General features: G+C 56.2%; 3 protein-coding genes, 1 long non-coding RNA gene and 2 other non-coding genes across 16 annotated transcripts in view; 4 read left to right on the top strand and 2 right to left on the bottom strand.

Moving 5' to 3' along the window:
* Window positions 1-176: 176 nt before the first annotated feature.
* TIMM29 (translocase of inner mitochondrial membrane 29) lies at window positions 177-2,141 on the bottom strand. Its single transcript, XM_017662047.3, has 2 exons — window positions 1,837-2,141; window positions 177-1,752 (listed from the first exon to the last, which is right to left on the bottom strand). The coding sequence occupies exons 1-2, from the start codon at window positions 1,928-1,930 to the stop codon at window positions 1,064-1,066; spliced, it is 783 nt and encodes a 260-aa protein (XP_017517536.3). The 5' UTR covers window positions 1,931-2,141; the 3' UTR covers window positions 177-1,063.
* Window positions 2,073-7,170, top strand: YIPF2 (Yip1 domain family member 2). Of its 6 annotated transcripts, none has more exons than XM_017662046.3 (9): window positions 2,175-2,383; window positions 2,770-2,924; window positions 3,015-3,095; window positions 4,085-4,172; window positions 5,290-5,406; window positions 5,490-5,656; window positions 5,744-5,926; window positions 6,026-6,142; window positions 6,238-6,456. In XM_017662046.3, exons 1-8 carry the CDS (start codon window positions 2,353-2,355, stop codon window positions 6,122-6,124), a joined length of 921 nt encoding a protein of 306 aa, XP_017517535.1. In that variant the 5' UTR covers window positions 2,175-2,352; the 3' UTR covers window positions 6,125-6,142; window positions 6,238-6,456. The 6 variants fall into 6 exon arrangements, with proteins under 6 accessions (XP_073076474.1, XP_073076475.1, XP_017517535.1 ...); XM_037003446.2 differs by having other exon boundaries at window positions 6,011-6,142; XM_073220375.1 differs by having other exon boundaries at window positions 6,221-6,359.
* Window positions 6,557-23,206, bottom strand: part of CARM1 (coactivator associated arginine methyltransferase 1) — a 35,434-nt gene continuing 18,784 nt past the window's right edge. For 3 of the 5 annotated variants that reach the window (XM_037003444.2, XM_073220370.1, XM_073220371.1), the window contains exons 2-16: window positions 20,102-20,227; window positions 18,075-18,181; window positions 17,023-17,127; window positions 15,975-16,085; window positions 14,775-14,952; window positions 12,921-13,011; window positions 12,681-12,762; window positions 9,595-9,680; window positions 9,354-9,443; window positions 8,859-8,996; window positions 8,687-8,776; window positions 8,493-8,605; window positions 8,271-8,348; window positions 7,943-8,011; window positions 6,557-7,793 (exon numbers count right to left, since the gene is read on the bottom strand). In XM_037003444.2, coding sequence (XP_036859339.1) covers window positions 7,651-7,793; window positions 7,943-8,011; window positions 8,271-8,348; window positions 8,493-8,605; window positions 8,687-8,776; window positions 8,859-8,996; window positions 9,354-9,443; window positions 9,595-9,680; window positions 12,681-12,762; window positions 12,921-13,011; window positions 14,775-14,952; window positions 15,975-16,085; window positions 17,023-17,127; window positions 18,075-18,181; window positions 20,102-20,227 — 1,607 coding nt within the window. In that variant the 3' untranslated portion in view covers window positions 6,557-7,650. The remainder of the gene's footprint in view (window positions 7,794-7,942; window positions 8,012-8,270; window positions 8,349-8,492; window positions 8,606-8,686; window positions 8,777-8,858; window positions 8,997-9,353; window positions 9,444-9,594; window positions 9,681-12,680; window positions 12,763-12,920; window positions 13,012-14,774; window positions 14,953-15,974; window positions 16,086-17,022; window positions 17,128-18,074; window positions 18,182-20,101; window positions 20,228-23,206) is intronic. The other 2 variants (XM_037003445.2, XM_037003443.2) reach the window with 1 other exon arrangement.
* Window positions 8,018-16,311, top strand: LOC140845668 (uncharacterized). Of its 2 annotated transcripts, none has more exons than XR_012124502.1 (4): window positions 8,018-8,182; window positions 13,698-13,780; window positions 15,194-15,324; window positions 16,031-16,311. It is a non-coding gene; the product is annotated as an uncharacterized lncRNA (long non-coding RNA). The 2 variants fall into 2 exon arrangements; XR_012124501.1 differs by having other exon boundaries at window positions 15,080-15,324.
* Window positions 16,755-16,857, top strand: LOC118969320 (U6 spliceosomal RNA). Its single transcript, XR_005057280.1, has one exon. It is a non-coding gene; the product is annotated as a U6 spliceosomal RNA (small nuclear RNA).
* On the top strand, window positions 21,796-21,873 carry LOC118969322 (small nucleolar RNA SNORD36). The gene has a single exon (XR_005057281.1). It is a non-coding gene; the product is annotated as a small nucleolar RNA SNORD36 (small nucleolar RNA).

Here is a 23,206-nt window from a genome sequence, read left to right as displayed (position 1 = left end):
TACCTAGAAAAAATTAATTTCTTCGGTTGGAAAAAAAAAAAAAAGGCTTTTAAAGCTGCTCCCCTGCCACAAAAATAAGGATATGAAAGTTACCATGTATCCACACACCCACAGTATGAATGGAAGATGTAAGTACCAAACTTAACGGCAAAACACATGAACAGAAACATCACAGATGGTTATATCATCTCCTGGTTTTATTAACTAGCCACAGGCCACCTAGGTGACAAATAGTCTCATTCCTCTAACTTTTTGTTTTAAAAGTATGATTATCAGAACCTAGGTACCAGCTATGAACACTAACATATTCCTTTCCATCGAATTCTGTGTTCTCAGGGTTACTGAAGTATACCATAACCAGAATCTGTATTTCACAGAGAAGTCCCTGTCAGAAAATGTCTTATCCTTGCAACTCACTCTAACAGCACTGCCAATACTTACATGGTAAAAGCAAGTTGTTCTTGCAGAAACTTTCCATGTAAAATGTGCCATCATGCTAACGTCAATCTCCTGGTTTGGTGCGGCTTATGCAAAGCATTACCACATGGGTAAAGCTGCGCGAAGGACATGCAGGACGTCTCTGCTCTTATTTTTCCAGTTTCCAATGAGACTGTACTTATTTCAAAATAAAAAGGTAAAAACGAAAACAAATGTTCTCATGAAAATAAAGAGGATAAACAACACTGCAGCTCAAAATTTAAAATGTGAATCTGAATGGCCTTAGGAGAGCTCGGGAGTCACCTGTTAAAAGGGGTACCTCAGAGTGACCGTGAGGCCAGTGACAAGGGCTTATGCCAGGCTCCTTACGAATTCTGGCGGTGATGAACATTCCATGGTCTTGTTGCTTTGTTCTCCCCAACTCTCAGACCAAGAAGGCGCTGAACTAGGGGGAGAAAGACACCCCCTCCCCGTCCAGTTTCATGGAAACTCGGGGAGAGAACACTTTGCACGTAATCTGCATCAATCACTCTGCATCGGAGGCTCACTCACACCCATGGCACAATCGCAGGCAAACAGTGTGCCGGGGCTCTGAGGCCCTTCCAGACCCAGGCTTCGCTGGGTTTCATCTCAAGCCCTCCGACTCCACAAGCGACGTGGCCTGGCTCAGGGCGAGCTTGTCCTTCTTCTCCTTCTGCAAGACCTGCTCCTCCCACAGCGCCTGGTCCACCTGATCGTCGGTGAGCACGACAGGCTTGTACTTCTCGGCGAAGAGTCCCTCGTTGGCCTCTGAGCGCAGCTGATGGGTCCCGACCACGCGCAAATGTGCCGGGAGGTGGAGGAACTCGTCGTCGTTGATGTCGCAGTCGCGCATCCGCGCTCCCAGTACCCACCAGCGGGCCGCGAAGCCCACATCCAAAATCCGGTCTGGGAAGTCGGTCCAGCGGGGCTGCAAGTAACGGCAGCGGGCCTGGTAGAGACTGGCTCGGGCGTCGTGGGGAGCCTCGTACACGAGCGAGCAGAGGCCCAGGTTGACGTGGCGCAGGCGGCCGCAACCCCGCAGCCAGAGCAGCCGCTGCACGAACGCTTCGGAGTCGCGCTTGCGCGTGGCCGGCGCCAGCAGCAGCAGGGTCCCCGACGCGTCGAGCAGCGCCTCCTCGAAGGCCGCCTCGCTCGGCGCCAACGCGCAGCAGGCCGCCGCACCACCCAGCAGCCCCACGTACACGGCCGCCCGCCCGGGCCGGGCTCTCGCCGCCGCTGCCGCGTCCACGCAGGCCTCGGCGTAGTCGCGGAGCAGCACGCGGGCCCAGGAGCCTGACGGGAAATGTGAGAGGCGCAGTGAGAACAGTCCAGCCGCAGCGGCCACCTACCCCGTCGCCGCCTCGCGCCGCTACTCACCCAACCGCGCCCCCACGCCCGCCTTCGCGGGGGCTGCATCACCGGCTCCTTCACGGTTTCGGAACCAAAATCTCTTCAGAGCGGAGGCCGCCATTGCCTTCCGGCTCGGCGTCCGTTCTTCGACAAGAAACGCCGGGTATGGGAAGTAAAAGGCCCAGAAGTCTCTTCCGCGCAGGCGCTAACATTGCCGGAAGTGGCTTCCCATCGGAAGACGATAGAAGAAGGACCGGCGCCGGATGTTGCTGTCAGTTCCGTGGGGGCTTGACTGTGGAGGGTAGGCCGGCCGCGCAGGCGCGGAGGGCCCGGGCCGTGCGGACTGAGGAAGCCTCTGGTGAGAGGGGCGGGGCACACCTGTGCAGTCCGGACGGTGAGTTCGCGCGGGACTAGGTGTCCAGGGCCGCCCGACCGGGCTCGGGAATCAGGAATAGATTCCGGGAGTGTCGCTGAGTGGGGTTGCGGGCGGGCCTGACTGGCCTCTGTCCTCAGCGCGGGATGCGGTGACAGCCCTGAGCGATCATGGCAGCGGCCGACGAACTGGCTTTCCACGGTGAGTGCGGCCGCGCCCTACCTCCTGCTTCCTCCACTGCTTAGAACCTCCCACCCGGGGTCTAGTTCAGTCTATTTGGGCTCTTAAGTAGCCGTGAACCCTGACCCAGACCCCTTTCCAACCCTGAACTCAGACCTCAATCAAAAGCCTCTACCCCAGACGTGATGCCACCCCAGAGTCAGCACTAAATTACGGCCCCCTGTTAGGAGTGAGGGTGCGCATCTTCCCGATCCCCAAAATTGCGGATGCTGCAACCCGTGCTGGGGAGAGCATGGAGGTGTCCACGCTTCGTCTTGGCTTCCAGATGAGCTGTGGGCCAAACCGAATTGTCTTGACCCCCCACCCAACCCCAGAACATGCCTGTGACCCATATACCTTCTCGTTAGAGTTTGAGGAAGCCACTAAGCTGCTGGTCGACACCCCAGATGCGGCCACCACCAGCAGAGGTGAACAGCTGACCCCACAGGGGCATGTGGCTGTGGCCGTGGATTCAGGTGGAAGCTTTGGAGCTGAAGAGGTTGAGGAGAGTGACAAGACCGCGGTGAGTCACATAAGTCCCTGTGCCCTGCCTCTGTCCAGCCCCCACTGACGTAGTCTGGAAGGGCAGGCACTGAAAGCCCTCACTGTGTAGCTCCTACAGGAAGAGAGGCCGCAGCCTGGATTCTGGACCTTTGACTACTATCAGAGCTTCTTTGATGTGGACACCTCCCAGGTCAGGCCCAGGAAGTTGGTGGGATGGGGCTCAGAGTCATGCCTGGGGTTCAGCCACTGTTTGCTGAGCAGTTCTGTGTACCAGGGCCCAGCAGGGTGCTGGCGACACTCACGTGGGAAAACAGACATTCCCACCCAGGTTGGCAGAAGTAACCTGTGTGCTGCAAGGAGTATGGTACCACGAGGCTCTGGGGAACACAGGACACGTAATCTGGCGGGTTACAGAAAGGCCTCTTGGAGGAGGTGAGGATCTGAAGCCTGAAAGAGAAGGAAACCTTAGTGGGGCAGAGTGAAGGGAAGCAGACGTTCCAGACAGAGGGAACAGCATATGCGGGGACCAAGGGTGAGAGGTGTGAGCTGCCACAGAAGCCATCATTTAATCTGGTTGGAGTGTGAGGTGGAGGACAGGCAGGCAAAAGCCAGATCACAAGGGGCCTCATGAGCTATGTTAAGGAGTTTGGCTTTCACCCTAGGGTCCTGTGGAGTCACGGAAGGGTTTAGAGCAGGAGAAGAATGAATGGAATTAACAGATAGGCAGTGCAGAGCGTGAAGGGTGGATTGGAGGTCCCAGAACATGGTAGGAGATGATAAACCAGGGCTGCAGAGCAGCGGCCGTATTGGAGGGAAATGTGGGAAGGAGAATGCCCAGGACTCAACTATCCTGGGACTCAACTGTCCAGGCAGCAGGAAGGACAGTCCAGGGTGGCCAAGCTGAGAGGAGGGGTCAGTAATGGGGAAGATGCAGACACAGAAGAGGCCTTCGGTGATGAGACACTGGGGGATTGGGTGGGGGCTGGCCAGCAGAAGGGGCTCCAGGCCATGGGAACTGCCCGTCAAACATCCAGAGGGAAGAGCTGAGCCCTTTCAGGCAGAGGAGGTGGGAGGTCTGCAGGGAAGGAGCCTCGGAAGTCGGGGAGGAGCTTGGTGCCTTTCCTTGTGGTGGTGAGGGTCCCATGCAGGCTTCCAGTCCAGGCCTACCTTGCCCCCCAGGTCCTGGACCGGATCAAAGGCTCATTGCTGCCCAGGCCGGGCCACAACTTTGTGAGGCACCATCTGCGGAATCGGCCAGACCTGTATGGTGAGTAATGTGTGTTCAGCTCCTCCAGTTATTCATTCGGCAGTGTGATCTGAGTGCCAGTCCCTGGAGTACAGCTGAGAAGAAAGCAGTGGAACCCCCAGAGATCGTGAAACTTACAGCTGGTTCAGGAAGACAGAGACCTGTGAGGTTGTGGAGGGTGACAGGGCTTGGAAGAGGGCAAGTGCGGCCTCTTCAGGGAAGGCCCCTCTGAGAAGGGCGAGCCTTGGCGTCCAGGACAGGGCGGGGAGACCCACGGGTAGAGCACTTCAGAAGAGGCACGAGCCCAGCGGTGGGAACACGCCTGGACTGCAGGGCAGTACTGTCACCGGAGCAGAGGGAGCTGCAGGAGGTCACAGAGGTGACAGGACAGATGGCACAGGCCTCCCATGCTGCGGTGGAAAGCACGTCAGCCTGTCCACCATGGGGGCAAAGGAGGATGCTGGGTCACCCGGGAAAGGGCACTGCCACAATCTGGGCGTGGGATGATGGGGACCAGCCCCAGGTGGAGGAAGGAGCGGCTGGATACTGGAGTGGGTCTTGAAGGTGGAGCTGATCGGATTTGCTGACCCACTGGCCGCAGAGAGGAGAGCTGAGGATGCTCCTGGGTGTCTGCCTGGATTCCCATGTGATGGGAAGAGGAGGCAGGTCTGAGGGAAGGGGTGAGGCTGTGGGTGGAGCTGGAGAGGTGCACGTAGGCACATCCAGGCTGAGGCACGAACATGAGATGAAGGGAGTCATCAGTCTAGCATGGCATGAAGCCCTTACGCCGGACAGATGGAGCGAGGGGGTGAACACAGAGGGGCAGGAGGCAGAGGACCGGGAGGCGGGGAGTCAGAGTGATGGAAGAACTGCTAGAAAGGGGACAAGCCAGCACGGTCCTGGAGCCCACATGGTCTCCACGCTGGGGATCAGCTGCACACCCACGGCTGTTGAAAAGTCGAGAGGAGGTTTGAGAGCCGGCACCAGATTCAGCCACCAGGCTGTTGCTGGGTGACCTGGGCAAGACAGGTCAGTGGAGTGGTGGGGGCGGAGGGGGCCCAGCACGGTGGAGATGGGATGTGTCACCTGTCCTGGGAGTCCTGGTCCCTGACCCTGCCTGCCCCTGCCCTGCCCGCAGGCCCCTTCTGGATCTGTGCCACACTGGCCTTCATCTTGGCCATCACTGGCAACCTGACAGTGGTGCTGGCGCAGAGGAGGGACCCCTCCATCCACTACAGCCCCCAGTTCCACAAGGGTAAGCAACAGGGACAGGGCCCATCCCTGGCATGCCGGGGCTGCCATGGGGCCCCCAGGGGTGACTGCCTGCTTTGCCCCCAGTGACCGTGGCTGGCATCACCATCTATTGCTATGCCTGGCTGGTGCCTCTTGCTCTATGGGGCTTCCTGAGATGGCGCAAGGGCACTCGAGAGCGCATGGGGCCTTACACCTTCCTGGAAACCGTGTGCGTCTACGGCTACTCCCTCTTTGTCTTCATCCCCACCATGGTGAGCCCAGGGATAGGTGGGCGCTGGGTGGGCACCGGGTGCTGTGCAGATGACAAGTAGCCAGCTGCCCACGTCACCCACCCCCAGGTGCTGTGGCTCATCCCCATCCCGTGGCTGCAGTGGCTCTTCGGGGCCCTGGCCCTGGCCCTGTCAGCCGCTGGCCTGGTGTTGACCTTCTGGCCCGTCGTCCAGGAGGACGGCACGCTGGGGGCCACGGTGCTGCTCTCCGCCGTGGTGCTGCTCCACACCCTCCTTGCCGTGGGCTGTAAGGTGCGGGTCTGGGTGGCCCTGGCGGGGCCTTGGTGAGGGGGGTGGCTTGTGGCCCCAACACTGACCCCAGCGGTCTTGGTTCAGTTTTACTTCTTCCAGCCACTGCCTCCAGAGCATGTGGCACCTCTGCTCCAGGCCACGTCTCTGCCCCCAAACACGCTTCTGCCGCCCACCCTGCTGCGGTCCAAGACAACCTAGGAAGGCCCGAGCCTGCAGGTAAGGAACTGCTTCGGGCTGTGCCTAACAGGGCTTCCAGCCTCCCCTACCCAGGGTGAGAGGCCACGGGCAGCTTAGGACTTTCTCTCTTTCAGGCCCAAAACGTGGGGACCTCTGCCTGTCCTGCCCCTAAGACGATGACTGAAGTCTCCCTTGACACCTCAAGATCACTCTGCTACTTCCCAGACTTTTCTTACAAAGCAAACACTTTTATTTCCTATGCAAAGGTGATTCAGAGAATGTATATAAAGGTGGGAGGGACAGCTGAGCAAGGAGCTTCCAGCACGGCTGCTGCCTGCAGGCCACCTGCCGGGCCTTCTGCCTCCCTGACAAGGGAGCCAAGGGCGCCTGGGGGCCGCCCCAGCCTCACTGTGCTGCCTTTGTGGGACACAAGTAGAAGAAAATCGCCTGTGCTGAACCATACATTTCCTTGTTTATTTTTTTTTTTGAGTAATTTTTTTTTTCAGATTTTTTTTTTTTTTTGGAGGGAGAGGTCCCTGCAAGGCCCCTTCCCACCCTGGGGAGGGACCAAAATGCCGTCATGGCGGTAGGGACTGGAGCGTCTACAGATACCAAGGGGGAAACAGACAGGCCTGATGTTGGCTACAAAGAAAAAGGACGCCTTCCACGACAGGTCCTTGAGGCTTGCGTCCGCCCCAAGCGGACAGGCCCCTTCCCTCTGGGGCCCGTGGGGCCGCCTATTCTAGCTCTTGGCAGGGGTCTGGGAGGGGGCCCTGCAGGGGCTCAGGGGCAGGACAGCAGCAAGAGGCAGGGGCCGGAAGGAGGGCCTTCCCGACAGTGGGGTGGGTTGTACATTCAAGTGTGAGGTGAACCCTTTGGTGGGAGGGGCCACCGGGCTCCACAGGCCCGGCCCCGCCTGTCCTGAGACTGGCAGGGCCACCCCTCGCCACTAACCTCTGAGTCGGGGAGAGGGGCTGCTGGCTCGGCCCGGCCGGCCTGGTTGCTCAGAAGGTCTGTGGATTGACACTGGTTCTTTTCGTAAAAAAATAAAATTAAAAAAAGCAGCATGTCACGCCCATTGTGACCAAGGCCTGGTCTTAGAAGGGGAGGCCCCGCCCAGCCAGGACTGCCTGCCCACTGGAGAGGGGCAGGGGGGCAGGCACCGAGGGACGGGGCAGGGCAGCAGCCGCTCCGCCACCCTCCCCGCCAGGCCTGCAGCTGTCAAGCCCAGACACGCCTGTTACAGAGGATGTCAAACCCAGGTCAGGGTGGAGGGGACAGGAGGGGAAATGGCTCCCACAATATGATCTCATGTAAAATATGGCAGCGACACGCGCTCAGGGCCAAGAGGTGGGTGGGCAGTGGGGTGGGGGCAGCGGCGGCAACGTGGTGTAAAAAAGTGTCCAAGTTCCCATAGCAAAGAGGGCTGTGCCCAGGTGTCGGGGCTCCTCCAGTACAGGGTGAGAGCCACCCGGGCGGAGGGGTGGGGCGGGCAGGGTCTTCATTTGGTTTCCTGGTGCTGTCAGTCCGTTCCACGCCGGAGGGGCCTAGCTCCCGTAGTGCATGGTGTTGGTCGGGATGGACATGGGGGAGGCCATGGAGATGGCGGGGCCGCCCATGGTGAACTGGCTGTTGACCGCGTAGTGGGCACTGGAGCCGCCGCCACTGCTGCCCTGGGCGCCTGAGGACCCTGTGGGGCGGGGGGTGGGCACTAAGGGGCCAGCCCTGCCCCCTCGCCCGCCCAGACCCCAGCAGTCAGAGAGAGAGACAGCAGGCGAGAGGGCAGGCGGCGGCCGGAGGGCAGCACTCATGCCGCGGGGCCCCGCCGCCCACCGTTACCTTGGACAATCCCCGTGCTCATTATGGAGCCCATCCGGGAGTGGGTGTGATTGACAATCCCCGTGTTGGCTGCGCAGCAAGAGGGAGGAAGGAAGGAAGGGAGACGGCGTCACCGCCCCCGGCCTGCCGGGCCCACTTTCTCATCCCAGTGGTTTCAGGAAGCAGGCCCGGCGGCGGCAGAGCGAGGCAGAGAGGAACGGAACGGAGGGCCTCAGCCAGGAGCGCCCAGAAGAAGCAAAGGTGATGCCCGCAACCGGGCGCAGAAGGCCCAAACCCCAGGGCTGGCCTGGGTGCTGCCCCCCACCGCTCCCAGACCCGAGACGCTCACCTAGCGGGATCAGGTTGTTGTGACCCACGCTGGAGCCGCCGGCAATAACACTGCTCAGGTCATAGGCCGTCGGCATCCCTGTGCCGAGAGGGGGACGTCAGGGCTGGGGGGCAGCATCCTGTGCAGGGCAGGAGGGGCCGCAGCCACCGGCTGTGCCAGGGGTGCTGGCAGGCGTGACCAGGAAGCGGCCCTGCCGCCCGCCCGCCCTGGGGGCCCGCTCACCAGCCACGGCCATCCCACTGCTGAGGTTGTAGGTGCTGCCCGTGTTCCACATGTTTTCCGAGGGGGATGTGTAGTGGGAGCCCGGGGGTGGAGAGGGGGTCGTGCCCGTGTATCTGCAGCAGAGACGGACCCATTGGGCAGGGCTGTGGGCCAGGAGCTTTCCCTCCCGTCCCCGGGGCAAGGGCCCATCCTACCTGAAGAAGGGGTTTTTCAGGTCCAGGAGGTTACTGGATTTGGAGCCCGTCTGGTCGACCTGGGCCACAATACTGATGTCATAGCTCTGTCTGCAGAGTGGGCAGGGGAGGGTGGCCGTGAGCCGGCTGTGGACTGTCCCCTGCCTCCCCCAACCCTGGGCACAGCTCCCACCTTTTGTTGGCAATCAGCAGACATGTCCCTGAGAGCGTGTCCCCAGCCTTGGCAAACAGTGGTGACTGGAACAGACACCGGACCTGGTACCAGTGGGTCAGGGGCTCCGTTGGGGCCGTGGAGAGCCATACAGTCATTCTGCCAAGCAGAGACAGGCATTCACTTGACTGGGCTGGAGCCAGCGCCTTGTCCTCTGGAACTCTTCCCCGGCATGTGTCGCCCCCCCCAGATGGATGCCCTGGAGCTGAGATGGTCTGAGGCGTGCATGCACTGCACACACACAGAATCCACAGCCATTGGGCACCCACACCCCGCCCCCCGCCCCGCCCCCATCTGTGTTGTAGGTGAGCTCTCACAGCCTTTTGGGAGGGACAGCCAAACCTGGAGGGGTCCTGTCCTGCCCTCCCAGCCCCTAGCATGCCATCTGAGCCAGGCCTGGGGACACAACTGCAGGGAAGTCCCTGGGGCGGGGACAGCATGCCATGCTGCACTCACATGGAGCCGATGAAAGCGACATCAAACCAGAAAGCCAGGCCGTGAACTAGCCCCGAATGCAGCATGTGGAATTTGAATGGGATTTCTATCCTGGAAGGCAAAGGGCAAGGATTGCTGAGGAAGTGGAACAGGGATTGCCAGGTGAGACGGGTAGCCAGGCGCAGAGTCCTGGGGCCCAACCTGGCCTGGGGTGGCAGAGTGCTGGAGGGGGCCGGCAGCGGAGGGGCATGGGGGCCAGTACCTGTGCAAATCTCCTTCTTTGGCTTCTAGGAAGTTCACTGTGTACTTGACAGACTTGGCCATCAGGATCCGGATGTCAAATGTGTCCTGGAAGAGACCACAAACTTGACCTGGTTTGGGTGCAGGGGCCAGCAAGGAAGGGGGTAGCCTTCCCCCTCTCCCCGGGCCCTGCCAAGGCCTCTAGGCCATTTGGCTGAAACCAGTTTGCCCTTCTCAGGCGCGCTGGGGTAGGACGAAGGGGTACAAGACCATGGAGGGCAGTTAGGTGACTGTTCTCGTAATGAAAAACATTCATGCTGAGCACATGGCAGTTTCAGCACCCTGGGAGTTGACCGTACGGATACATGTGCACATGTACAAACTTCCATGCGTAACTACAGACTGGCTAGAGTGGCGACACGCTGGAAACCATCTCATTAAGCCCCTGATGGCCCATCCACAGAAGACTGCGTGTATGCGAGGAAGAACGAAGAGGCTCTTCATGGACAGATAAGGAAACATCTCTGCGATCAACTGTTAAGCACTTTCACAAAAAAAGCAACTTGGAGAACTGTGCTGATGTCCACTCCCGGCTGTGATGGAGATTTTATATCAGACTAACACTCCTGCAGTCAACTACACAAGTGGAATAAAATACAAGGGAGAAAAATAGCCCCGTTGTTCGAAAGCACTGGGGAGTAGCCACGGCAGCCACTGCTTTGGGGCCAAGATCCTATACAGAATGGCGATGCCTTCAGCCTGCACCTTCCCCTCGGGGTGGGACCTCTCAGCAGCCTCCCGGGGTGGGGAAAGCAAAGCGGAGGCTCAGGGTTACCAAGGCAGCTAGAACTCAGAGGCCAACGCGCGTAAGGAAAGGGGAATGGGGAAACATGAGGTGGCCATCTGCTTGCAACTTCACTTGGAGGCATTTGCCAATTCCTGCGCTCAGGGTGTGGCTTAGAGGCAAAGCAAGCAAGCAGAAAGCTGCTTCTCAGACACTGAGAAGCTAAGGAATGATCAGCAGCATGTGGGTGCTGCATGGCTAGAGGAGGGGCCCTGTGAACCCCCTGGCCTGGCCTGAGCCCCCCAAGGCCACGCCCTAATGCAGCAGTTCTTCAAAGCGTGGCCCCTCCCGGGAGCACCCTCAAGGTCAAAACTTCCTGATACTAAGATGTCTGCCCTTCTCATTCATTCACTCACCTGTGATGCCACAACAAATTGTGCGCAAACGCAGAATCCAACTGTCTTCTATTAAGCCAGACATTAAAGAAATTTGAAAGTTTAAAATGCCACTATTCTCACTGAAAAGTTTTAGAAAATAGTTTTTTCCTTAAAAACACTGTTTATGTTAACATGTAATGGTTTACTGTTGTTTTTAAATTAATTTGATGTTTTTAAATTTCTTGGGCTTAGTTTTTAATACAATGAGATAGGGTACATCAATAGATAACACACGTTAACAAAACCTCTTTGGGATCCTCCATTTTTAAGAACGAAGAGGGGACCTGAGACCCAAATGTTAGAAAACCACTGCTCTACAGGGAAGCTAGGAAGTAGACCAGTGAGAAAAGTCTGAAAAGCACCCTCCAAATATCAGATGTCTAAGAGGACCAAGGTGATCTATCCACATGGCTAACTGCCCGAAGAAAACACGTCCTTCAGAAGAAAAACAGCATTCAGAGCCTCTGAATGATCTTTCATTCTGGTATTCAGCGACCAGGTGCACCAAGAGGCAGGCCCAAAAAAACAAGAATGAAAAATCAAGAGAATAAACAGCAGAAATACACTTACCACTTATCCTGATACTAAAAGTGATCAGAGAGTTGTATGTTCGAGACAAAAGGTGAAAAAATGGAGAAATTCACAGAGAACTGAAATAAGCAGCAGCAAAATGAAGTCCTAGAACTGAAATTAAGAATTAGAAAATCAGATCAGACATAGCAAAAAGAATCAGAACTGGAAGATCGGTCAGTAGAAAATATGAAGATGAAGCAAGAAAAAAGGATGGAAAATACAGAGAAGAATGTAAGGACCATCTGGGACACAGGGCGAAGGTCTGTTACACACGTGCTCAGGCCCGGAAGGAGACAGAGACAGTGTTTACGGAGATGCTGCCCACGCCTGAAAACTAGTGAAAGACATCAGAAGGTAAATTAAAAGAAAATAGTTCGAAAGAAACAACAATCAGGATAAATAAAAAATAGTGAGATGACTGACTTATACCTGTAAAGACCAGTAATTACATCAATGGCCTAAGTAATTAAAAGAAAAAGATGTCGACCTGGTTAAAAATCAAAACCCCAAAATGTGCTGTGTACGTTAGACAAACCTTAACTGATAAGGAAACAAGAAGGTCCCAAGAACAAGGATGGACAAACATACTGTACGAAGACGAACCAAAAGAAGCTGGAGTACAGGAAAAAAAATAGATTGTAAGGCAAGAAGTATGACGAGAAAAAGAGACACTTTTTGTAACAACAAAAGGATCCAACAGGATGACATAACCCCAAACCCGGTGTGCCTAGCGACACGGTGTCAAAAACAAGACAAAAATGACCAGAACTAAATGTTCCGAAATAAATCTGTAATCAGTAACATATATAGGAAAAGCAGATCAAAAAATCAGTAAAGCTAGAGAAGGTTTGACCAACATGATAAGCGAGTGTAGTCTGATTGACGAAACAACACTATACTCGACAAGTGATTACTATAGACAAGAAATACTGTTTGCCTACAGGAAGAACTGGGGTCAAAAGTCGGGAGGCTTTTTGGTTTTAGACTTTTTTATTTTTGAACTTTGGGTATATCTATCAGTTCAAAAATCTCAAGAATTAAAATCAGTCCACATCAGTTGACCAAGGATCAAATCACCTACTAAGTCTGCATGTGTCCCATCTTCACTACGTGCTAAAAGCACTCTCCCTGTAATGCCACTTTATTTCCAGAATTCCCGCATGAAAGCTCTGTGCAGGGGAAGAAGAAAGATCAGAGAGGGCTCATGGCTTCCTTAGGGCTGTACCGCTTGCAAAGTCCAGGGCCCCCTCCCAGTCCCCCAGAGGAGGGCCGTGCCCAGTGCTAACCACATAATACCCTGGTGGCCCCACTCACCACCACAGGCTGCCGGAAATACTCGTCCACTGCAGCGCCTCGGAGGGCCGACAGGTCCACTCCGTGGAAGGACGGCTGGTACCTGCAGAAAGCCCCCACCCCGCACAGCATGGTCACCAGTAGCCGAGGCAGGTGGGGCAGCCTGCCTTCTCTCCCGGCCGGTCTTTCAGGTCCTACTGAGGATGAGGGCAAAGAGCAGCAGGGCCAGCCCTGAGATGGCAGGGCACCCGGAGCACTCACCAGAAGTTGGCCTTGGTGAACTGCTCCATGTAGAGCTGTTCATCCGTGAAGGGTGCGAGGTGGACGTCACCAATGGTGGGGAACATGTTTCCTGGGAGTGGGGGGCAGGGAGGGGTGCTGGCATCAGGGTGGGGCTTCCCGCAGGGCCTGGCAGAACCTCCAAAGGGCCCCAGGACCCTCAACCCTGGGCCTTCCCGGCCTTTCCTTCACTCATTCGTGGGTTTGTGTGACCCTGAGGTGCTCAGCGCCTTCTCTGCCAGTGGCCAGGAAAGCACTGGATGTACACCATCTCACTAAACCTGGTCAGCCAGCCATGTCCTTAGGTCCCATTAGTAGGGCTGGGAGCAGGAAGGCACCTGCCAGAACCTTGGGGTAAGCGAACGGTGCCCGGGGACCCTGCTCTGAGAGCCAGGGGGTGCCTCTTAGGTGCTGCTGTCCACGGACAAACGTGCAGCCAGGAAAGCAAAGCAAAGTGCTCCGGACAGACTGAGGGAGCCCCAGGCTATGCCGTCAGGGCCTCAGCTGAGGCCCACAGGGACTGCCCAGGCTCTGGCCAGCAGGGTGGGCAGCTTGGCTGCCCTGCTGCGGTGTATGGTCTGAAATGGGAAGAGGGCCAGGTCCTCCATCTGTGTGACTCATGAGCCAGTGCTCAGGAGCCCCACCTACCTCGGGTAGTCGGGGCCCCGGTCACCTGGCCTCCAGATGTGGGCCTTCCTCCCTCCTCTGCGAGAGAAGGGGGGCCCTAAGGCACTAGCAGGCATCTGCCTTCTCTCCCAGCCTTCTGGAAGGCTCCGCTGCAGCCACTGGGGCAGGAGCAGGGAGATGCTGACCTCTGCCTTAGAGTCCCTGGAGCACCACGGGTAAGTTCCCCTACCCCAAAGGCGTGTAAAGTGTGTGGCTGGGGAGACGGTTCCCTGTAATCCCCCTGAAGAGCCTCCTGAGGTGGAACAAAGCCATCCACACAGGCCAGGGCAGGGGACCGCCCACCAGAGCCTGACTCCCATCATCTGTTCCGCGTTCTCTAAGAGAAGCCCGCCTGCTGGGGCCGCCACCACCAGTGGGCTGAGCCCACCTTCAGGCAGGAATGGGAGGACAGCGGGTCAAGGACAAGCCCCACACTCACACCCGGGAGGCAGGACATAGCTATTATGGGGAGTGGCTGCCACCTCCCACCTCAGGAGCGGGGCAGAGGCAGGTCCCTGCAGCCCAGACCCAGGAAGGCCACGGGCTTGAAGTGGGTGCTCCCCCAGACGAGCCCATCCCTGCCCCCCACAGGGGGCCCCCACCAGTCTGCTGACCCCCCAGCTCTGTCTCATGGCTGTGACCCTGGCCAGGGTCCTCCTGGGCCACACGCACAACCCCTTGCTATACAGAGGCAGATAGACACCTCCCCAAAACTGAGCAGAGAAACGGAGGCTGCAGATGTTCAGAGCCATTCTCAGATCCCAGGGACACAGACAGGCAGATGTACACAGCTCCCCAGTGACCCGAGAGCATGGACAGGAGGCCCGAGGTGGGCACGCCAGGCAGCTGCCCCCGACACACAGGAATGCCCACCCGCGCTCTCACGGAGCACACACTCTGCTCCCTGGCCTGGAGGGGCATGGGGGTGCGGCAGGTCGAGGCAAGGTCGACCATGGCAGTGGTGATGGCACGTCTGTCCTGGGGAAGACGCCACACCTGTGCCTACCATGACCCCCTGCCCCGCCAAACGTGGCCCCTGCCTCTAGGGCAGCAGGTGGCAGAGGCGGTCCAGAGGCTCCCCGGGGCTGGGGGGAGCTGGGCAGGTGGAGGTCTGGTCTCTCTGGGGACCCGGGGCTCCCAAAGCCACAGCCGGTGGGGCAGGCAGCTCACCGCCAGGCCGCAGGTACTTCTTGGCATGGAGGTAGCTCTCTAGCATGCGCTCGTTGAACAGCATGTAGCCCATGGGCTCGGAGATGATGATGTCCACCTGCTCAGGGAGCGAGACCTCCTCCACCTTCCCAGGGACGACCACGATGCGCTCGGTGAGGTTGTTGCTCTTCACCAACACCTGCAGGCAGGCAGCAGGGGTCACAGGGTCCTGCACCCCCCGCCCCGGGGCCCGGCGGCTGACCCCTCCTGTGGAGGGCCAAGCTCCTTGCCTCCTGCCAGCTTCCCCTCCACCCTCCCTGCTGCAGCTCCCAGGTCGCCGGCGTCACCTCCACCCCGCAGGGACAACTGCGAGGGGAGCAGACAGGGACAAGCAGCCACCGTGCTGAACTGAGACACATGCTCCAACCCTGCCTCTCCAGCACCAGGAACACATCCTGCGCTGCCACCGCACACCGGAGAAAACAGCAGACTGAGAAGCTGCCTGAAAGGTGCCAACAGTCCAACTGCACCTGAACAAACAGTGGGGAGGCTCCATGGCCACTCGTTAGAGGTGAGACAGCTCTTTATGGAACGACAGTCCCAGACATGCCGTGAAGGGAGCAGACATCAACAGCAGTGCGTGCTGCCGCAGTGTGAGACCGCGCGGTGGATGGAGTGCCAGTGGGTGTGGGGCCGCAGGGCGGGGTGTGTGTGTGCGTGCGAGCGTGTGTGTGTGTCTATGTGTGTATCTCCTGGGAGGGGAAGGGCAGCATTGTGCTATTTACCCCTTGTAGCTTTTGGGTTTGAACCTTGTGAATGAAGTTTCAGTGTAAAAGAAGGAAAAGGTTAGATGACAACATCAATGAAAGAGAATCCTGCTGTTAGCCACACCACATGACATGGGGAGTGGGGCTTGGAGAGGCGGCTGCCTTTCCAGGGCCGAGACCCTTCCCTGACCTGTGTGACTGAACAGTCTGCCCCCTGAACCCAGCGGGCGACTGCCAGTCATGCCCAAGACACCACCTCAGGCCCAGTGAGTCTCTTCCTCCCCCAACTTCTGGGTTCTGGGGACAAGAGACCAAAATGGAGAAACACTGGGCTCCCCTGGATCCGAGGGCCAGGCCTCCTGGGGGCCCGGGGTGGGGTGGCTTCCCCAGGCTGGCACAGGTGCAGAGCTGAAGGACAGGGCGAGGACGGCTGGGGTCCCAGCAGGCCGCTCACCTCGGCATGCTGGGCCATGGTGCTGGCCTCCACCGCATAGATCTTCCTTGCTCCAGCTTGGGCAGCGAAAAACGACAGGATCCCAGAGCCACAGCCGACGTCAAGAACAATCTGGAGGAAGAGGGAGCCTGGAGAACAAGGCACTGGTGCGGTGACCACGAACACGCCAGAGCGTGCTGAGCGCCCTGCAGCGGCTGCCCCTTGACACGGGCCTGCGGCCCTCACGGCTGGTTTCTGAGAGCCGCCTGGGGAGCCCCGGGTGGGACTGGAGGCACCGTGAGGGGATTTCTGTAGGTAGGACGCTAGGACCATTGCACACTCTCCACCAGATTCAAGAAGGCAGGGCTTGGGCCATGAACAGTCTACACGGCATGGTGGACACCAGGGTAGCACAGTGTGCCTGCAGCTCCTTCGGGAGTGACACCTCTGAGCCCTGCAGTATGGCCACTGACACTCAGGGCTGACTGGCCAGCCACACTGCAGGCAGGAGGAGCACAGGTGCACTTAGATCACAGCGATTCAAGGGACTTAATGGTATTGTCCGCAGACACACCACTGGGCAGGGGTATTTCTGCAGGAAGGATAGAACACAATCCTATTTTGTAAAAAATAACAAATAAATGAATGAAAGACCTCCTAACGGTGTATATATATGTGGATATGCACATCAGAGGTGGGAAAACGAGGCCATTCTTGTTGGTGGTGCTCTTTTGGAGGGAGACGCCGGAGGCCTCTCTTGTCAGTATTATACATGTGGGCTTATGCAAAACGTAGATTTTGGTGCTTGCTTGGGCAGCACATGGACTAAAATTGGAACACTACAAAGACTAGCATGCCTCTGCCCAAGGATGACAAGCAAATTCATGGAGCTTTCTGTATTTAAAAAAAAAAAAGAAACGTAGATTCTCCTTCCATAGTCCAAAAAAATTTAGCTAAACATCAATGAGCAAAGAGAAAACAGAGACAACTGTGAAGTAGGGAGGTGGCTTGACCCCGGGGGAGAGAGGGGTGGGTGGACGTCCAGCTGGAGGGCGTGGCCGCCGCTCACCTTGTCCTTGAAGTCTGTGTGGTTCTGCAAGATGGCGCGCTGGTACGTGCCTGTCCGCACATAGTCCTGCATCATATTTTGCTGCTGGGACAGGTAGCCATAAAACTGGAACAGAGACATGCCTATAGCACAGGGCACGTGATGGCACGGACGGCCGAGTCCCTGGCCAGCCCTGCAACATGGGGAGGGGCGGCGGTGGGCACCGACCTCCCGTGGGAGACTGCGCCTCTCTGCTGTCTGGATCCCGCCGGCAGCTGCCACTCTGCTTCCAGAGTGAGAAGCTAGAGGCAGCCCCTAGGCAGGTCACTGCCACTGCCACCATGGCCAAAGGACACAGCTGGCTGCTGTTGGGACCTGGAAGCCACCCAGGAGAACTCAAGATTTGCCACAGGCAGGATTCTGGGATCAGGGGCCACCTGAGTGTCTTAGGGTCCCCCAATGAAGCAGAGCAGCTCAGACAGAACCCTAGAACTCAGAGTGCCAGGCAGATGAGGTGCTGTGGGGTCTCTCTGTAAGACAGTGGGTGGTCAGGAGGCAGCATGGCACCTGGGCAAGGGCACAGGCTTTGGCATCAGGCAGACCTGGCTTCCAATCTTGGCTCTGTTGCATAAGAGCTGTGTGACTTGGAGCAAGTCACTTAACCTCTCTGAGCCTCAGTTTTCTCATCTGTAAAATGGGGATAATAATAGCACTTACCTCCTAGAGTTGCTGGGAGGGCCAAGTGCTCCGTTTACCGTGCGAGTAAAACTGTTTAGGCCAATGCCTGGCATGCGGGGTGAGCTTGGTACATGACAACTGTGCTATCACTACACAAATGCCCACGTGTCTGACCTTCACCTGCACTCAACTCCTTCCAGCAACCCTCCTAGGTGGGTCCTGGCATCTGTTTCACAGATGAGGAAACTGAGGCGCAGCAAGCGGAGGAACCTGCCCAGGGTGATGTGGCTCGTAAGGGGCAGAGCCAGGACTGGAGCCCGGGGGCCCTGCCCTCTGCTGCACAGCCTCCCAGAGGCCACCAGGACAGCAGCTGGGCTAGGGCGACACGCACCCACCTGGAAATACTGCACAGCGGAGGACTCCTCGGTGCGCTCGCTGAACACCGACCGCTCCAGGGTATGGCCCCGGCAGGTTTTCAGGATGTTGTAGAAGGAACAGAAATCTGGAAGGGGGCGGCTGGGTCACACGTGCCCATGACAGGGGTAGAGATGGGGGGGTTTCCAGCTAGGTGCCCACCCTAACTTCTCCACCTGGAGCATGTATGCTTGGCAATTTCTTTTTTCCAAAGACAATGTTGATATTTAAGGAAAAGAAGCGGGACAGCCAAGTCTGCCACTGGGCGACTGACACAAAAGGGGGTGTCCCACAGTCTGAGGCATGTGGTGTCCTGCCCTTCAGGCCTTGGAGGGCTTGGGCCATGAACGGTCTACGCAGCATGCCTGCTGACCCAGACACCCACCCTCTGGGAGTCACCCCAACAAATAACACAAGCCCATCGGCAGCTCCCGGCAGTGTCTGCATGGGGTGGATAATGGAGGTGGCTGAACAAAACATAAACATATGTAACACCTCTGAACTGTATACTCAGAAATGGATAAGATACGCAATTTTATGTCACGCATATTTTAACAGTTAAAAATAAAGCAGAACAGAACTTACAAAGCCATCTTTAAAAATTAAAATACAGCTGACCCTTGCACGACATGAGTCTGAACTGCACAGGTCCACTTATGCATGGACTTTTTTCAATAAATATATTGGGAACTTTTTTGGTTTATGACAATTTGGAAAACCATTTTCTTTAGCTTACTTTATTGTAAAAAAATATAGCATATAATACATAGAACACACAAAATGTGTTAATTGACTGTTTTACGTTATCGGTAAGGCTTCCAGGCAACGGTGGACTAGTAGTAGGTTAAGTTTTTGGGGAGTCAGGTTATGTGCAGATCTCCAGCTGTGCGGAGGGTTGGTGCCCTTAACCCTTGTGTGTTCAATGGTCAACTGTATACAGTTTAGGACCATCTAAGGGTTCTGGAGATGGACAGCGGCGCCGGCTGCACAGCGGTACGAGCGCACTTGGTGCCACTGAACTGGACGCTCAAAAAGGGTTTAGTCACAACGTTACATCTGCTTTGCTGCAATTTTCAAAACTGATGGGGTTGAAAGGGAAAAAAGTCAAGTATATATATTCATAGAGTAGAAAAAGACGAGGGATTTTACAACACCAACTCTGAATGGTCACGCCGCTGGTCCTTCCACTTTTTTACAATGAATTTGGGTTAATGTCCGTAGGGAAGCAAGTGGAGTGGGGCAGCAGAGCACCTTCTGTGGGGGGTGGTCGGTGCCTGGCTGCTTCACCCCACCCGCCTCATCCTCCGCGCAGCAGACCCCTGGGGTCACTCCCCCGCCGGGGGCTGAGTCAGGCAGGAGGGCAGCCAGGAGCCACTGGCCTCCCCTGCTCTGGTTCGGCTGATCCAGCCCTGCATCTGCCCCAGGCTCGCTGGCTTCTGCTCCGCAGTGCCCACGCCTGTCGCTCGCTGCGCCTTCAAGAGGACTTAAGCCCCGGGCACCCTGCCACCTCCACTGCTGTCCCCGACCCTGAAGCCACCATCAGCACAGCCTGGGTGTCCATGACCCCTCCTTGTGTGACTACTTGTGTCCCCAGACGGGTCTGCTCAGAGCCCACCCATGGCTCCTCTCTGCGCTCAGAAGGGGATCTCTGGCAGCCTCGGGCGCTCGCCTTGCCTGCGTCCTCTGCTGTTGGGAAGGCCAGGGCCCAGACCACCTGACAGACTCCTTCAGGAGGGACGCAGCGCAGCCACACAGTCAGGACAGGCCTCGCAGAAGAGGGGACACATGAGCCGATCCTAGGATGCCTCAAAGGGGTTGGCCCCGGAGGGTCTGGGGCAGAGTGTCCCAGGCAGGAAGGAAGTCCTCTCACCACGGACAGATTTCCGTGGGAACATGGTTTGCAATGGCAGATGGGGGTGCTGTGACTGAATGAGGCTCCATGCCCCCGCGGCCTTGGCTGGAGAGCCCGTGCCACAGGCTGGGCACCATGGGGCGGAGGGACACATACCGTTTGGCGTGGCGAACTGGATGAGGACGCTGTTGCAGCCCAGGGTGATGATGAAGGACTGCTTGCCCACACGGCTGCACTCCGTCTCTCGGGACACCGAGCATTTAAACACACACACATCTTCATCTGCAAGAGCAGAGCGGGGGCTGTGAGCTGGCAGGTCCCAGGCCAGCCCAGGCTGAGGATGCGGGGACAACCCACAGGCAGCAGGGATGCAGGACACACAGCCTTTGTCCCCAAGGAGCTCAGTGTCCACCTCTGCCAGGACTTCCCTCAGGAGTGCCTCCATGATAGGGTCAGGGGCTCATGGGACCCTGGAGGGATGCCCTGGGCCCAGCTGAGGGCACTGGGCACCCATTTGCCAGCCCTGTGTCACAGGGCCTCCAGAGCTGAGCAGGGCTGGAGGGTTCGGGAAAGAGTTCCCAGAGGTCCTCTACTGCCTTGGGCAGAGCCCTGTCCTCGTATTCTGACGGCACAGCCACTATGAGTGTGGCCCCTGGAGCCAAACAGCCGGGGATCGTGCTCCACCCACATCGCTTGGTGCGTCCCACGGGCAAGTCACTGAGGCTCGGTTTTCTTATCTATTGAATGGGGCTGATGGCAGGGGAGGCCCAGCATGCACAGAAGCACTGCACCCATGTGCCCACCACGATTACTGTTAAGAGTCATTCATTCAAAAGCATGCGGTGTGCCCAAGGGTGACAGCATCATCGAGAAAAGGACAAACCAATAAGGAGATCATGGTCCTGGCTGCGGTGCAGTGGGGCAGACACAGTGTCTGTGTCGTGTTCTTGGCGAAAATGTCTGTCGGGTCCCCTTACGATCGTGCCCGACCACGGGGCAGAACGCAAGACAACCTGCCTGGTCTCCCCAGAATGGTCAGTGTCAGGACTAAGATGAAAACTGCTGGGGACTATTCCAAAGGCAGGGAGACTAAAGCAACATGTCCATCAAGGATCAAGGGCAACCCTGGACTGGAGCCTAGTAAAAACCTTTTCACAAGCTATAAAGGACAGATAAGGAAGCCTGAGTGCGGGCTGTGGGTGCAGTGACTTTAAATGACGTGGGTGTGACCAGAGCGTGATGGTTCTGTAGAAAAATGCCCTTATCCTTCTAACATCATGTGGAAGTATTTAGAGTGAATTCTCGGGATGGCTGCAACTTGCTTTCAAGCAGGTCCTCCAATAACCCACAGCAGAATATATGTACAGAGAGAAGCACGAGTACTGGTCACAGGCAAAACAATCTTGAAAAAGAACAAAGTTGGAAGACTCACACTCCTCAATTTCAAAATGTACTACAGTGCTTCAGTAACCAAAAGAGGATAGTGCTGGCAAAAGAGGTGACATAGAGACTGATGGAGTAGAATTAGAGTCAAAATAAACGCTTATGTTTATAGCCAACTGGCTTTCAGCAAGGGTGCCAAAAACACTGGATATCCAGAAGCAAGAGACTGAAGTTGGACCCTCCAGCCTCGCACCGTATGCAAAATCTGACTCAGATCAATCATCTAAATGTTAGAGCTAAAACTATAAAACTCCTAGAAGAAAACACAGGGGTAAATCTTCATGACCTTGGATATGGCAATGAACTTCTAGGTATGACACTAAAAGCAAGAGTATCAGAAAAACTAGATAAATTGGAGTTCATCAAAATTAAAAACTTACGTGCATCAAAGAACACTATCAAGAAAGTGATAGTGATGATGCATGAATTTCTTCACCTGGAATCACTGTGAAGAGTAAAATCCGAACTTTTTAACCCCGAGTCATAGCTGGGAATAAAAAAAAAAAGAAGAAAAAAGGAAGAGTGAAAAGACAACCTACAGAATGGGAGAAAATATTTGCAAATCATACACTGGAGAACGACCTAGTGTCCAGCATACATCAATAAAATGATTATTTTAGCTCAGTGACAAAAGGATGCACAACCCAGTTCAAAAATGGGCAAAGGGCTTGAATAGACATTTCTCCAAAGACGATACATAACTGGCCCGCAAGCACATGAAAAGATGCTCAATCCCATTAGTCAGCAGGGAAATGCAAATCAAAACCACAGTGAAATACAACTTCATGCCCACTAGGATGGTTATAATTTAAAACAGAAAAGCGGGGAAATAACAAGTGCTGGTGAGGATGTGGAGAAAGTGGAACCCTTGCACCCTGCAGGTGGGACCGTAAAATGGTGCAGCTGTGGTGGAAAACAGTTTGTTGGGTCTTCAAAAAGCTAAGTGTAGGGTAACTGTTTGATTCAGCAATCCCACTCCTAGGTAGATGCCCAGGACTGAAAGCAGGATTCAAACAACTACCTGTACGCAAATATTCAAAGAAGTACCATTCACCGGAGCCAAAAACGTACAAACAGCTCAGATGTCCCTCAGCTGACGGGACAAACAAAATGTGGAAAGTCCGTACAACAGAAAAACCACCCATCTGTTCAAGGGAATGAAGTCCTGACACACCACACGCTCCAACACAGATGAATCTTCAAAGTAAAAGAAGCCAGGCGTGAAAGGTCACGTATACGTGATTCTGTTTATATGAAATGTCCAGAACTGGTTCATCCATGTTTAACCAAGGTCGCCAAAAAATGGTTTTCAGAGGCTGGAGGAGGGAAAATGGGGAGAGAGTGCTCCTGGGGATGGGCTCTCCTTTTGGGGGTGATGGGAATGTTCTGGAACAAGATAAAGGTGGTGGCTACATGATACCATGAGTATACTAAATGCCACTGAACTGTATGCTTTAAAATGACTTGTTTTATGTTCTGTGAACTGTATCTCAGCAGAGAAGAGACAACTGTTCCTGATGGGTGAACGTAGGAATGAGGGGCCCTGGGTGATCACTGGCTGCTTTGCTCTCCTTGGGGAGTCTGAGCACTGGGCCAGGGATCCTGGAGCCACAGCTCGGGTTCTCCCAGACGGCCTCAAACCTCGGGAGCCTGGGGCCACGCTCCCGGCCACAGACGGAGGACACAGCATGCTGGCAGGCCGCTGCCACAGACTCACAGCCACGCTGCACCCCCACAAGACCCAAGACCAGATGTTTTCAAGTCCAGCTAAAAGCAGGTCCAAGGAAGGGCCTCCAAACCTTGGCATGGTGGCTGTGC

This window comes from Manis javanica, chromosome 13, assembly GCF_040802235.1.
Source record: "Manis javanica isolate MJ-LG chromosome 13, MJ_LKY, whole genome shotgun sequence".
NCBI classification, from domain to species: domain Eukaryota; kingdom Metazoa; phylum Chordata; class Mammalia; order Pholidota; family Manidae; genus Manis; species Manis javanica.
The sequence above is the reverse complement of the archived record's forward strand: the minus strand, read 5'-3'. Positions and strand labels throughout refer to the sequence as shown.